General features: G+C 53.7%; 1 protein-coding gene across 1 annotated transcript in view; it reads left to right on the top strand.

The window, feature by feature from the left end:
• The first annotated feature begins 2,714 nt into the window (after positions 1–2,714).
• Ncf4 (neutrophil cytosolic factor 4) overlaps positions 2,715–15,203 on the top strand; it is an 18,737-nt gene continuing 6,248 nt past the window's right edge. The window contains exons 1-7 of the mRNA XM_005354252.2: positions 2,715–2,903; positions 8,059–8,143; positions 8,753–8,906; positions 11,440–11,510; positions 13,385–13,512; positions 14,148–14,205; positions 14,826–14,924. Coding sequence (XP_005354309.1) covers positions 2,872–2,903; positions 8,059–8,143; positions 8,753–8,906; positions 11,440–11,510; positions 13,385–13,512; positions 14,148–14,205; positions 14,826–14,924 — 627 coding nt within the window. The 5' untranslated portion in view covers positions 2,715–2,871. The remainder of the gene's footprint in view (positions 2,904–8,058; positions 8,144–8,752; positions 8,907–11,439; positions 11,511–13,384; positions 13,513–14,147; positions 14,206–14,825; positions 14,925–15,203) is intronic.

The following is a 15,203-nucleotide window of genomic DNA, read 5'->3' as shown; positions in this document are numbered from 1 at the left end:
TGTGTGTCTATGTGTGTGTGTGTCTGTTCGTCCATCTGTCTGTCTGTTGACATAGGCCACCACCAAGACTCTTAGAGAAGAGTATTATCTTCTGTTTGTGATGCCGCCACTCTCCGAGTTAGAGGCTCTTTTAGAGACCCCGAAGGAACCCTAATCCTTGCCCACACAGTTGCTCTGTCTCTGCACAAACTGGCCTTGGATTTGAGATGTAACTAAAGGAGCCCCAAACTTCAGCCCTGCTCAGGGCTGGGCTACCAGTATTCACTCTTGCTTTATTTGGTGCTGGGATTGAACCCAAGGGCTCTCCATCCAAGCCCCAAACAAACACATTTTAAGCCAGGGTGTGTAGGCTGTGACACATTCTTTCATTAGTGCTGTGTGGCGTTGTCTTGCGGAAGCAGTGTCACCATTTCCTGCTTCGTGACCACCTGTTGACCAACACTCTCCTCCCCCTGGGTCAAGCTTGTACCTCTGTGTTCAGAGACACCCTCCTCTACTGTACCCCTCCCGGTTCCCCTGAGTCTTTCCTTCTAAAGCCGGGATGCCTGAGTCCTGAAGCCTGAGCCAGAGTCCGTGTCTGTCTAGCTCCTCAGGTGTGAATTCTTCTGAAGCCCAAGGCGCCTGCTTTGCAGTTTTGTGTTGCGCTGACTCCAAACTGCTTCTGCAGCACAATTTAGGGCCAGCTTTTCTCTGGATTTCACACCAGCGGGGGCTTCAGGCTTGAGGCTCTGACCTAGTACTTTAACTCCCTTCATCCCCCCCGTGGCTGGAAGAGTTCCTCGGCTCCTGCAGGCACCCAGGCCAACAGCTGAGAAGTCCTTTTCAATGCTTGCTGTGGCACCCAGCTCCTCATGGGAGCTCAGGGTGTGTGAGCCAGCCATAATAAGCTAAGTCTGGGCAGGTGACCCAAAGGAAGTTCTTTACTTCCAACCATTATCACCTGCCAGAGTAGGACTCAGCCATCCATAAATTTAATAAGAGGCCTGGGTCTCAGTAGTTGACCCTGAAGCAGGGTTGCAGGAAGAACCGCAAGCTGAGATTAGCCAACCTCCACCCAAGAGCAGACCATTCAAAGGAAATGCCTACTATTTCAGCCATTGTAAATAGGACCACATGCCAGAAAACACTCACCAGGACACCCCTAGATAAATCAGGAGTCCTAAAACCTCAGAAACCCCTCATCCCCACCTTTACTATTATAAAACCCTATTCTAATTGAGCTTGGGGCTCTCTATTTATTCCAATACCTTGAACATGCAGAGAGACCGAGTTTGCAAATTTGATTAAAATAAAGGCTCTTTGCTTTCACATATGGGACTCGGTCTCCTTGTTGGCTTTTGCAGGAACTTCACGGATTTGGGCATAGCAAGGGTCTACTTCCTGCCAGCAGCAGGACCTGTGGCCTGCACCTGGTCTCCAGCCAGTCACTGGAGACTCATCTCTAGTAGCACATGTGCTTGCTCTTCCCAAGGTCCGGTGATCAAGTCTCTATCTTCAGTCTTGGGTATAATTCCTACCCCATCTTAGAACCAGCCCTACTTAAAGTGAGACAGGTGGGTGGCTCCAGGCTCCCCAGCAGGGGCCCTGTCCCGAGCGCCATTTCTAAGTTGAGGAGATATAATACTGGCTCAGGCGGGAGGGGTACGGGATTCAGGCTCACTTATTTAGTGATGGCCAGGGACACCATGGCACACTGCTCTCTCCCTTTGCACACTCCAGCAAGTGGAACTATCAGGGGACAGGGAGTTAGGAGGGATGGACATCCTGCGGGCAAGGGCTCTCCATCCCAGCCCCAAACCCATTTTAAGCCAGGACACATAGGCTGAGTTGCAGGATCCGTTCTCATTGCAGGCTTCTTTCCTGAGAGCTCCCTGCAGAATCCAAAGTCCCCGTGCATAGAGGAAACTGTGACCACATAGTCTGGGAGTCTGCAGGATGGCGCTGGCCTGGAAGAAGCTGCCTGACCCACAAAGACGCATGGATCACAGCTGGGAGGGGCTTGCTGCAGGAAACACCCTGAGAGTGAAAAGGAGGCGTGGTCTGGATGGATGTGCCTCTCACTCAAAGGACAACTTCCTAGCTGAGACCAACAGAAGGCGGGAAGGGAGCATTGGAAATGAAGAGGAAGTGAGGGAAGAGAGAGCTGGGGAGATGAGGCAACTTGCCGGGCCTTGGGGATTCTGAGGCCAGAGGAGGAGGGCTGGGGCTCTTCTGAGAGCAGAACGGGAGGTGGAGGCAGTTTATAAGGAGAGCTTCAGAGTGCTTGGCAGCTCTGGCAGAGCTGAACGTGGTTTCTCAAAGCCCCAAGCACCAGGGTGAGATCAAAATGGGGGCATAAGTCAACCTTCATGCCCTTGTATAATCGAAGAAGGGGAACCAAGAGAGCTTCCTGCCAGGAGTCGTATCTCCACCATACCTTAGGGATGGCACATGTTGGAAGCCTGGGCAAGGGGCTCAAGTCATGAGAATGAGCAATGAGGTCCCAGGGTCACCGGGCTCCCTAAGGGACTAAGAGAGCCGAAAGTGCTCCTCTGGTGGGTGGGGCTTAGCACCAGAGACAGGCACTGAGGAAGTCCCCAAAGCCAGTGGCCTCACACAAGCCTAGAACCCAAGAGCAGCACTTCCTCAACTGCTTTGAAGCCAGGAAGTGGGTGAGAAGTGTGGGGCCAGGCAGCTCGGAGCCTGAAGACGGTACTTCAGGGAGTGTCCAGAGAAGCTGGGGAGGGAGGGACCTCCTCACAGACTGCTTCGGGAGACTCCCCCAACCTCGGGTGGCTCCCAGACACAGACAGGAGGAAGTGAGAGGTGAACACAGTCTGGGCCTGGCTGGGTAAAGCCCTGGCCCACCTGCCCTCGTGACTACCCACAGCCATGGCCCTGGCCCAGCAGCTGCGATCGGAGAGGTGAGAGTTGCCCACATCCCCTCCCAGACTTCCTCACTGATCCCAGCAGGGCTGGGTGGGGGGTGGGGTGATTAGAGGCTTTCCCTCCTGTCTCCTGGTGTCAGTGCATCAGACCCAGGCTCCTGCACTTGTTGTCGGTGTGCAGAGAGAATTCTAAGTCTCAGAGTGGGGAGTGGCTTAGACGGGCCAATGGCCACAGCATGAGTGGGCGGCAGAGTCTGAGAGAGCACAGGTGTTCTGGGGACTAGGCTTGGGTTCCTGGTTCCACACTGCAGTCAGAGGTGGCTTCCCATCTGCCGTCCAGACAGAATCAGGCCGTGTTTCCTGTCTTTATTCAGGGCTAGGTTCAAAGAGCCCTGGCTCAGCTAAAGGACTCAGCTTCGTTTCCTGCGTGGCCCTTAGATATCTAACACAGTGTTGGGGGAGGGGGTCTCCTTTACTATTCCTTTCTCTCCTGTGCCTGCCCAAGGTGCTTTTTGTCTTTTGGATCACAGCTGCTTCCCTGGGAGGCAGAACAGCGCTGGTACAATTCTAGATGCCCAATAAATCTTCTAGAGCTCAAGAATGACCTACATCTATCTTGGACAAAACGGACATTGTACAGATAGGAACAGTGAGGCCTGGTGCCCCCCCAAGCCTGGCCACCTTTTTCAGTCAGCTCTTGCTCAGTGTCTCTTCTGGAGCCAGGTCTGTGCTACCATCTGCATGCGAGAACCCAAATGACAGAGCTTAGAGTCTGTCCCCTGGATCAAACAGAAACAAGCACTAGGGAGCAAGCCTCCATGTGAACCACTTGAGAGACACCAGAGCCGGGTCTAAGTGATGAGGCCCAGGTGGGAGCAAAGGCTGCATCAGAGCTGGCAAAAATGATGGGACTTCCACAGGTCAAAGGTCAGAGTAGGCTTGTCTGTGTGGCAGCAGGAGTTAGTGCTGGGATGGGCATCAGAATGACCCTCCATTGCTACCGAGAGGTGCTGGATGAGGTTGTGACATGATGCCAGTCCCTCTGACCCCACATTCTCCTAGGACACTGACAGACACGCAAACTTGAATATTCTAGGAACTGCGGCTGCTTGAGGCTTGGGTCCCTTCCTGTTTCTTGGGGTGCAGATGACGCCTGTGATGACCAGTAGGGTTGTGTGTTTCCATGTGGGGCAGCTCCCCTTCTCTGCCCCACATGGAGTCATGGCTCCAGGTCCTAGGGTCACTAGATCCAGCATCTCCAGTGCCCTCTTTAGCACCAGACCAACAAAGATACAGAAGAGGAGACCGCACATACAACAGTCCTTTCTAGAAACTTGTGGACACGTGTCCAAAGCTAAACAGGATTACTTCAAGGGCAGCTGGGGAATTTAGTTCCGATAGCCACATGTCCAGTTCCCACCGTGGATGAGATACCATGAACCTGCAGTTCTCAGGACTCTTGTAGATCGGGTCCCCAAGCTGACCACCACTTGTAGCTCCCATGTGCACAGAGCCCGGGGTCAACCATGAATGGAGCCCGAGGAGACAGCTGCTCAGGAGGTGTAGGGGGTTCCCAGGTCCCTGCCCTACCCCCACACCACTGCCTCCTTGCCAACCCAGCATGCTAGCAGCCCACTTGCTCTTCCTCTACCAGCGTGCCGGCTAGTCATGGGCAGAGATAACTGCTGAGAGCCTACTACGCACCTGGTACCATTCTGGGCACTTAGGGATGCAGGGTGCCAGTATCCCTGCCCTTGTGGGATTTTAAGGATCCTGCTTGTCACAGAGGGATCTCCTGACCATATGACATAAGTACTAGATTGTCTCCAATGCCAAAGGAATGGGAGGAGCCAGAGGATGGGGAGAGGCCCACAAGGTCTCTTCTGGGCCAGCTCACAGTGCTGGTCCCAGGCCCTATCTGGCCCCACTATGTCTTCTGACACCAGTGCTGCCTCAAACACTTCTGGGTTCTTCCACCTGACAGAAGAGTTGAGGCTTTTCCGTGAGGCATGACAATCCCTTGTGTGGGACTTGCCTGTGTCTGAGTCACTCCTCCTCTGTCCTTGTTCTGCCTCCTGTCCTGTGTTCCCTCATGGATGCCTCCCCGAGGTTCCTTGAAAGTGTCCACTTTCATGTCCCCAGACTTTTACACTCTCACTGCCTGCCCTGCCTGAAAGGCCCTCCCTGCTGCCATCGCCAGCTCCTCCGTGCGTCCCTGCTCTTGGCTGTAGGGAACTTCGCTTCCCCCTTGCAGCCCTAACCTCAACGAGCTGTCCTCTGCCATGTTCCTGCCTCCTTGGAGGACAAGGTAAGGGTCACCTCTCCTGCAGAAAGGTCTTGGCAGCAGCGAAGCAGGAGGCTTACTTATTGGGTATTCAAATTTCCCCACTCCACAGAGCACTGGGGTACAAGAGAGCAAGGTCCTTGTGTGTTGAGTAGTACCTGTTCAATGGTGCCGGAGCAGACTGTGGGAACAGGCCAAGTGCTGGGCTTCATCCAAAATCTCTCAGCTGCCTTGCCTCAAATCCTCACCTGGGCAAAGCTCCTTAACCTATCCAGTTTTCTGGTTCTGTGATTCAGGTACCTAGATTCTGTGGTGCTGCCAGCACTCCCGGATAGCATTGTTTCCCAACCTTCCCTAATGGCCCATGGCCATGTCTCCCTTTCCAGTTCCTTCCTAGTCCAGCCTTCCTCGGTGCCCAGGAAATTACTACTGAATGTAATATTGCACTAAGCCCCTGGGGGAAGTAGATGAGGCCACTCTTGGGCCATGTTGAAAGTGCGTAGGAAGGTCACCAGTGGCCACAGAAGTGCCCCAGCCTGGAAGACCACCCCCGCTGGCCTGCTGACTCCCTGAGTCACTGCCTGCTGATTCTGTGTCTTAGTGCACCATCCTGGAACACACCAGGTAGGTCCCAGGAGACAAGGTGAACATCGTGGACTGGGATGAGAGTGTGCAGGCTCCTGGACCCCACCTGCTGTGAGACACTGCATGGGACATGTTGTCCTGATGGTCTCTCAGGCTCATACAGGAGAACCCAGTCGCTTCTCCTCCCCCAACCATCCTCACCCTCCCGCTTTTTCTTCCATCTTCCTCTTCCCTTCCCCATCTCATCCTCCCTTGCCCTTCTCTTCCTTCTCCGTCTTCATCTTCTCCTCTTCTTCATTCCTCTCGCCCTCCCACCCTCTTCCTCCTCCATCTCATTTTCTTTGTCATCCTGTTATCCTCCTCCTCCACCTCTGCCTCCCCTCTTCCTCAAGGGCCTCCCTCTGCAGCCCAGGCTCATCCCCTCCCCTCCACCTCCGAATTTCTGACATCACAGATACGTGCCCAGCTGCCAATGCCTGGATACACCCGTTCCCTTCTTCTTGGTCTGAGTATAAGTGGCTAGACGGGTGACCTTGGCTGCGTTTGGTGGCCTGGTTTCTCTTTCTCTGATTGCCCTTCCCAACCCTCTTCCATTCCCTGGCAACTCTTCTCTGAAGGGCCTTCCGTCTAACCTCAGCCATAAGCCCTAGGCTGGTGGCTCTCACCTTAGCCAGCCCTGTCGGCCCCACCAGGACAGTCCTCACACCTGCACACCAGCTTCCTATTGGACGTCTGCCCAGAGGCCTCTCACAACAATTAACCCGGTCTGAACTGAGTCCCCAAGCCCCACCTCTCTCCCTGCGCCATTCAGAAGCAGGCAGCAATCTTGTCACGCCCCTTTCTTTCAGTCCAGCTGTGCCACCATACCTTGGTCAAAGGTCCCTTTGGAAATGCATTAGGCTGCAGGGCAAAGAAGGACTGGTCTTGGCTCGACTGAACAGAATTGGTCTGTTCTTTCTTCGCAGGAAAAGTCTGGAGGAAGGCTCTGTAGCGTGGGGAGCTCCACACCGCCACCCCAGATTCTTTCTTTGCTCATTGTGTTCTTGTCTCATGGGCTCACTGTGGTTGCTACAGATCCAGGTGTCCCACCCCCCACCCCACCCCATTTCACTGACCGAGCTAGTCACATGGTTGTCACATGTTGGGCCTTAAGGGCAGGTGGGAACAGGATTGCTGTTTGGGTCAGGCCAATCATGGCATACTGCCTCTCCAAGCTAGGCACATTCAGAGCCGAGCATGGCTGGCACTCGCTTGGCCAGGAAAGAACAGGGACACACAAAATGCTAATAGCATCTTCTGGGGCCCTGTCTTTTGTGTGTCCTGTCCCATATGACTCCTCACTCTGGGGCACCCTATGAATCTGTCTCATTCAGTCTCTGCCCCTCCTTTTCTATCCAGGTAACTGGCTACCCTTGGTGACCTCTTGAAACCAGGCTTTTCTGAAGCCCTCCCTGCTCCCTGCTCCCAAGACCCTCAGTAACCTATCCACCTCAGGGCCCATCAGTCTTTTCCTTGGGGCTCAGACCTTAGCGTAAGCTTTTCCCACTGCCTGGAAGAACCTCCCTAGTTTCCAGGGAATTCCAGTTAATCCACTTAGAGCTGGCTCAGGTGCTATTTTTTCTTTGTTTAGGTATAATCAACTGATCTCTTGACTGGGGATAAGTGGGGCTCTCCATCAGTCAACCTCATGTTACCATAACAACATACCGGATCAATATATGGAGTAAAAAGGCTTATTTGGGTCCATAGTTCTATAGAGCCCAGTCAAAAGTTGGGCAGCCCCTTTGCCTTGGGCCTCTGGCGATGATAGCAAATTGAATCAAGGCAAAGGTAACTGCTTACATCTGGAATCAGATGCAAGTAGAGGGGCTGGAGATGAACATGGTTTCTTGGTCCCTCTCAAAGCAAGCCCTAGGAACCCAAGGCCCTTCCATGAGGCTCCACCTTCCTAGAGATCTGCAGCACTTGCCTGTGGACACCCTGGGGACTAAGTCTTTAATTGTGGCCTGTGAGGGACACTCATACACCTTCAGACACCCCCATCACACTCTTCATCCTGTGATGCAGAGCCTAGCTCAAGGCTGCCTCAGAGGGGCACAGGCTCTTTGGTGAGCATTGAGGCTGCTGATTGGTTGGTTGGGCTAGAAGCTGGCTTGTGATGCCCAACTCCAGCTTGTGTCCCTCATGCTCAGAGCTTGGCCTGTGTCCTGATGCCTCTGGGTTCCCAGCATCAGGGTGCAGAATGAGGAGTGTGGGGCTCTATCAGCTTTGCCTAGAACAGACAAAGGTAGTAACTGGTGCCCTCCCTCTGGCCTCCTCCAGTGACTTTGAGCAGCTTCCCGATGACGTGGCCATCTCAGCCAACATCGCTGACATCGAGGAGAAGAGGGGCTTCACCAGCCATTTTGTAAGAGTCAGCAACCCCTGTTCCTTTGTTGTCCTCTAACCTCTGACCTTCCACCTTTTTGTCTCCTGTCTCGGTAGGACCGCTTTTTTCTTTGGAACGCCTGGCAATTCTCTGTGACACCCTGACTATGGTTTTTCTAGTCAGGTTGATTGTCAACACATGCTGAATAGAATGTAAGGGTGCTTCTGAATATATCCAAGCACATGGAACACCCCCAATGAAGGCTTACCCCATCTAGTACAGTGCAGGGCTTGAGACAGCCTGTTCTCTCTCTCTGTGACCTCTAACCTCATCCTGTGCCTGTTAGCTTTTGCCCTGACCTCCCGGGTTCTGTGCCTGCCTCTGGGTCCTCCCTACTTCAGTGCCCTGTGCCTATCTCTGGGCTCCCTTGTCCTCCCTTGTATCCCTCTACTTTCTGGTCTTCTGACCTCCCGAGCCGGTCCATCTCCCAGTCCCTCTCCAGCCCCCAACCCTCTCTACCTTCCAGACACCTCTATCTCCCAACTCATTCATCTCATAACCACCCCCAGCCTCCAAGACCCTCCCCCAACTCCCTGCCAATCTACAACATCGCAATTGCCCCCCCCCCCCCGCCTCTCTCCTCCTCAGGTTTTTGTCATTGAAGTGAAGACGAAAGGAGGATCCAAGTACCTCATCTACCGCCGCTATCGTCAGTTCTATGCCCTGCAGAGCAAGCTGGAGGAGCGGTTTGGGCCAGAGAGCAAGAGCAGCCCATTTACCTGCAGCCTGCCTACGCTGCCAGGTAGGCTATACTCCACCCTGATGCCCCAGTGAACCCTGGTCCCCACCTTACTTTCCAGCTCTGCAGAATGTCATTTCTGCCCCTTTTACAAGCTACTCACTTGGCCAGTGGCCCTCCTGGAGCTCCAGGCTGGCAGTGTCTCCCAGGAGCCCTCTCCTTGTCACCTCTGTATGTGTGCTCCCCCGACACTGCCAGCCCTCTCTCTTCCGGATACCTTCACTACTAGAGCTTCCGCTTCATCATCTTTGGCCTCTGGTGGCCAGGACAGCCAGCTTGTCACAGTTGTCCACCTGCTGGGAGCCTGGGTTGGGAGCTCAGCACCAGGGTTCTGGTCTTTCCTGTCTCTCTCAGTCACCCCTGAGGTGAGCTCTCTAGCTGAATGGTTTCAGCCTCTACAGATCCAACGGCTCCTTCCCTGTCCTTTGAGGAAGCAGGGTACCACATAGTTCTGAGTACGAATAGTCTCCAGCCCCACCCCTGGCCTCTCGGGCCTCCTCACATAATCCACCCTGTTCCAAATCTCCAGTGTTACCTCACACCTGAGCCTGCCCAAGCAACCCCTTAGAGGCGGTCTCTGTCCTATTACTTACCCGTTTGCTAAGCCTCAGAGCCTGCCCCTCTTCCTTTTTCCAGCCCGCCTCCCATGTGTGCACTGGCTGCTTCTCTGAAAAGAACCTTATTCTTCATCCATCTCCAACAAGGACACGGAGCTGAGAGGCAAGGGCCCTCCCATCCCCGTCCCTCCCTCCCCCACTTGTGAGTGGTGAGGAGGGGCCTCTGCCATTCCAGCTAAAACCTCTCTTCTTCTCCCCACATACTTTCCCTTTCTTTGACACACTGCCCCCTCCAATGCATCTGCATAGGCTCCCTGCCCCCTCCAATGCATCTGCATAGGCTCCCTGCCCCCAGCAGCTGCTGACCTATCAGGAACCGCCCCTGTGGTGAAGGACTCTTCAGGCCTCCGGTCCCAGGTCTCTCACAGATCCTGCTTTCCTTCCTTTTGCAGTGACTTTTCTCCTGCAGGCTCAGGGTCTCACCCTTGCATCTGCCTCTGCTCTGGTTTTGGCTCCTCCCACCCCACCAACACTTACCTCAGGGAGAGTCTGAGGTTCCTGTCTGATGTCCTGTCCAGAAGCTGCTGAGGGTCCCCTTTGTGCTTCCTCCGTTAGGCCTCCTTCATCTGAAGTTCCTTTCCTGCCTTCCTGATTCCTGTTCACCCTTGTGTACACTATGCTCTCCTGACCACCCTAGGAGCAGGGCACCCTCCCCACCCTCCTTGTCCCATCTTGTCTTCTCAGACTGGACATCCACTCCGGCAAGCCAGCTGGGGCCTGAGACTTTGCCACTTTCTTGTTCATGGCTCCTGTCTAGCCTCAACCTTTATATACTTTCTTCCTGGCACCACAGGCACCCAGCCTGCCTGTCCTGTGGCACAGGGGTTGGACAGGATTGCCTTCTGGGGCAGCCCTCTGGGTGGCAACTCCCCCAAGTGCCTGCCTAAGGGCTCCTGGAGGACACTTATCACTTGGTAGGACATCACCTGCTTCCTCTTTCCCAGAACACTCCTCCTTGGCATTTGGGGCATGGCTCATTTGTCCACCCAGGAGATACTTAGTCCTCTGCAGTGTCAGTATGTGTGAGGGGGGTGTGGGTCCATGGTTTCTAATTATGGCAGCCCACTGAAAGGACCTTAGGGCTCTGGGAACTCCTACTTAGTGAGGTGCTTGAAAACTCGAGTGGTGACCTAAATGTTATTCAAGCCTGAGGATGGGAGATCAGGGCAGGCAGAGATCCCATGCTCCTAGCTAAGGCTTGTGAGTGTGTGTGAATACATACATACATGTGCATCTGCTAAACAATATTTTATGTGTGTGCACATACATTTATATGTAAAAATATGTTGCATCTGTGTGCATATGTGTATACATGTGCATGAGTGTGTACACATAGACATTATGTTAGTATTTGCATATATGTATATGTGTGTATACATGTGCATGTGGGTATACTGTGCATGTGTATATTCAAGCATGCATGTATGTATTCACACATTCCTGAATGCAATATATCTATGTCTATGGTGTGTGCACATATGATTCATGTGGGTACATTTGAGTGCACATGTGCTCATGTAAACATATATGTGTGTGCATGTGTGTGAGTGTGAATGCATGCATCTGGGTGAGGGTATGTATGCATAGTCTGTGTATGTTTGAGCTTTGCATGGGTGTGTAGAGTGTGTACTTTGTGCTGAGTGTGTATGTGTGTGCATGCACACATGTGGAGAGGGTTATGGGTGTACACACCTTTGTGTGGGGGAATAGGTATGACCTAGAGAATTTCCTCTCTCTTCTAGCAATGATGTGATTAGAAGATGTAGTTAGAGAGTGTCTTAGTGACACCCTGCTTCCATGGCAAAAGGCAGGAAGAACTTTAAACTGGGGTGAGGGATGCTGGGCAGTTATCTTCCAGAGGGGCAGTTGAAGGGCAGGCACCATGTGGTCCAGGCTCTGGGCAGCTTTTCTCTCCTCAGCCAAAGTCTACATGGGTGTGAAGCAGGAGATTGCTGAGTCCCGGATCCCCGCGCTCAATGCCTACATGAAGGTATGTACCTACTTCCATGTCCTCTTGGTGCTTGAGCTGGAATGGAACACTGGGGGGGGGGCTAGGTAGTTCCTTGGGGCATGGATTTGAGAACTGGGCTTTCCTTGAGGTTCCCATGGCCCCATCTTCAATCCTGAGAAGCCTGGCTGAAAAGAGAAGCAGGGTATGTTCTCAGGGGTCCAGGAGCTGGGTAACAAGGAGTCACACTTGACAAATCCTTGAGTGTTCCAAGCTCTGGAACACAGTGTCTGTCCCCCAGGGCACCCACTTCCCAGTGGGGCAGTGGTAGGTAAACCCCCAAACCTCACAGAGGTGTCTCATGCCTGCACCATGGGGCAGAACAGCAGAACACATGCCCTCCCACAGGCCAGAGAAGGGCGCCTTTGGGCACATACCTCTCTTTACCTGCACGCAGCTGCGTTTGGCTCCACTCAGTGCCCTAGGTTGGGTGCTCTTTGTTCCCACGATGCACCCTGTCAGCTTTCTATGCCATGGAGACACAGAAGAAAGGATGTCAGAGGCAGAGAGCAGGGTGGCCATGAAAGGACACCCTCCCATTGCGACCGTACAGGGAAGGGCCGGTGATCCTCGCAAGGTAGTGAGCATCCAAGCCATGGCTTGCAGAAAAGCTTTCCTCAGTGTCCAGAGGTGACTTTCAAGAGACAGTGATTAAGGGGACTGGCTTTGCCAGGAACTTATCCTATAATAACCCAGGAGCTAGGATCAGAGAGGGAAATGATCTACCCAAGGCCACACAGCTTAGTAACTGGGGCACCCAGAGCCACTGGAGATGCTTACATAGGGTCTCCCTGTAGCCCAGGTTGGCCTCAAACTTGCTATGTAACTGGGAATGACCTCAATTTGGAGACTTTTGTTGGGATGGGTGCCTTGGAGTGAGTAAGACATCCTCATCCTCCTTCAAGAAGCCTTGACTTTCTCTTTGTGAAATGGAGGGGCCCTCTGCTCTCACTGAGTGAAGCCAGAATCTGTGGAGAAAATGAGGGGCAGGTGTTTTCAGAGCTGTGAATCTGCTTCTAGACTGTGATCCTTGAGAGATTTTCCACAGGACTCTGGGCGTCTCTGGAACGGTAGCTCCCCCAAACTGGCCTCAGCTCTGCAGGGTACCCAAGCCCCACGGGGCTAGATGAGTAGCCATGTCAGGCTCCCCTGCTCCATGCCCTCATAGCTTAGCCACAATGTGTGTGCACATGGTGGAAAGAAGCATGGGCATCAACCCACAAGTCCCTTGTCCCAATCACTTCCAAATCTGACCCCCACCCCGACCCGGGCCTGGCACTGACCTTTATGACTTAGTAAGTAGAGTGCTTGCCTAGCATTAGAGAAGTCCTGGGTTTGATCCCCTGTACTGAACAAAGTGGGTATGGTGGCCCACGTCTAGGATCCCAACAATTAGGAGGCGTGATCAGAAGTTCCAGGTCATTCCCGGTTACATAGCAAGTTTGAGGCCAGCCAGGGCCACAGGGAGACCCTATGTAAGCACCTCCAGTGGCTCTGGGTGCCCCGGCTCTGTTACTAAGCTGTGTGGCCTTGGGTAGATCATTTCCCTCTCTGATCCTAGCTCCTGGGTTATTAGAGAATAAGTTCTGGCAAAACCAGTCCTCTTAATCACTGTCTCTGGAGACCTTTAGATGATTCCAACTGAACTATCAAACTGGCACTGCTCCCCTGCTCATCCTGGCCCAGAAGCAAGCTTGGAAATTGTCTCCTCCAGCTTCTGAGGGCTAGTAACCCATTTTTATTACCAGCTGAGAACGCGTTAGCAGAGATGGGTAGATGGGGCTGGCATGGTGACAGGACTGTCTAGATCTTTCTGTCGACTTTCTGCCCACCCTGTCCTGCCCCTCTCCACGCAGAACCTCCTGAGCCTGCCGGTCTGCGTGCTGATGGACCCCGACGTCAGGATCTTCTTTTATCAGTCTGCCTACGATGCAGAGCAGGTGCCCCAGGCGCTCCGCAGGCTCCGACCGCGCACGCGCAAAATGTAGGTAGCTATCACCGCACCCCCTCTGAGCCAGCAAACTGAGTCCCGTCTCTAGCCCCCAGGGGTCGCTGCTGCTCCTTGTTTCTAAGGGTCCCAAACTCCCTCCCCTCCACCCGGTCCCTCACAGAAAAATTAACCCTGCACAACGGTGGAAGGGCTTTGGTTTCTGAACCAGCCACTTCTTTGAGGAGCCAAGGAAAATTAGGCAGGGTTCCTGAGCCCTGACCTCCCCCAAATTCTCTTTCGTCCCAGTAACCTCCCTGTGCATCTAGGAAGGCGTGGTCTGAATTCCAGCCACGCGGGCACCTTCCCCGCAGCCTCAGTTTCCTGGGCTGAAATGGAATAGTAACACAGTGAGAGACGTCGACTCTAAGAGCCAAGCTAAGGACTGGGGGAGAGTTAAAGGCTCCAAGCCATGACCTCCTCTCCAACTCTTCTCCAAGCTCTGCCTCCTGGGTTTCTGTAGGAGAACAACCTCGCCTGGGGCAGCAGTGGAAATACAGGATGAGGGGCTGGCTAAGAGAGCATCTGTGACTGGTGGCGGTGCATAATCTTTCTTTCCCAGTCTCTCCAACCCAGGAGCAGGGCCCTGGGGGATCCACAAGACTGACTGACAGCCCCCCTTCTTTCCACAGCAAGGGTGTGTCTCCACAAGGCGCCGGCATGGACCGCATGGAAGCGCCGAAAGCAGAGGTATCCACAGGCTAGACCTCATCAAAGGCATTTGTGGAGTCCGCCTGCTGTGTGCCACTGTTCATTTGCATGGTGCTGGGTACCCGGCAGGAAGGAGGGGCCACAGTCTCAGTCTGGGATGCTGAACACCCCTGCCTACCTGAGGGTAGGGAAGTGCCCAGCATGCTGAAGCAGGGGAGTAGGTGGCCATTCATCAGTTCATCCCAGAGAGCTTGCTGGGATTCTTGGGCCAGCCATGCCTATGCACCGAAGCCTCAGACAAGGCCTTGTTCTCTGGACGCACACAGCTCCAGAAACACACACATGGCATTTCAAAATCCATGTGGGCAGTGCCCTGGTAGAGAGCTGCAGGGTGCAGGAGGGAGGGGCGGTGAGACAAGCCTGACTCAGAGTTTGAACTCTCCCCCTGTATGTGTACCCTACCAGCTCTGAAAGGACCACTTGCTTGGCAGTTGGGGAGACAGGGGCTCCAATCTGAGGTCCTCATGAACAGAGGGCTGTATCAGCATCTCTTCAAACCCTCAGTTTCCATACCTGTAAAATGGACGCCAAAGTTGCTGTAGGTCTTCAAGGGCTCAACCAGTATCCTCCCCCTCTCAGCATGGCGTCCTTCTCCCCAGGCCCTGTTTGACTTTACTGGGAACAGCAAACTGGAGCTAAGTTTCAAAGCTGGAGACGTGATCTTCCTTCTCAGCAGGATCAACAAAGACTGGCTGGAGGTGAGATGGAGATGAACTGAAGCTAGAGGAGAGATGGCGGTGACGTCAGAGAGTGAGATGAGGCGGTGGAAGTGAGGGTGAAAGTGAAGTGAGAGTGGAGAACAGATGGAGACGAGACTGGAGGGGGTGGAGGTGATGGCAGAGGTGACAGTGGAGAGAGGATGGATGTGAAGTTAGATGTGAGGATGGGGGAGGATGGAGGTGAGGATGGGGGAGGATGGAGGTGAGGATGGGGGAGGATGGAGGTGAGGATGGGGTGAGGATGGAGGTGAGGATGGG

Source organism: Microtus ochrogaster, chromosome 15 (assembly GCF_000317375.1).
Source record: "Microtus ochrogaster isolate Prairie Vole_2 chromosome 15, MicOch1.0, whole genome shotgun sequence".
NCBI lineage: Eukaryota > Metazoa > Chordata > Mammalia > Rodentia > Cricetidae > Microtus > Microtus ochrogaster.
This window is presented reverse-complemented; position numbering and strand designations above follow the sequence as displayed.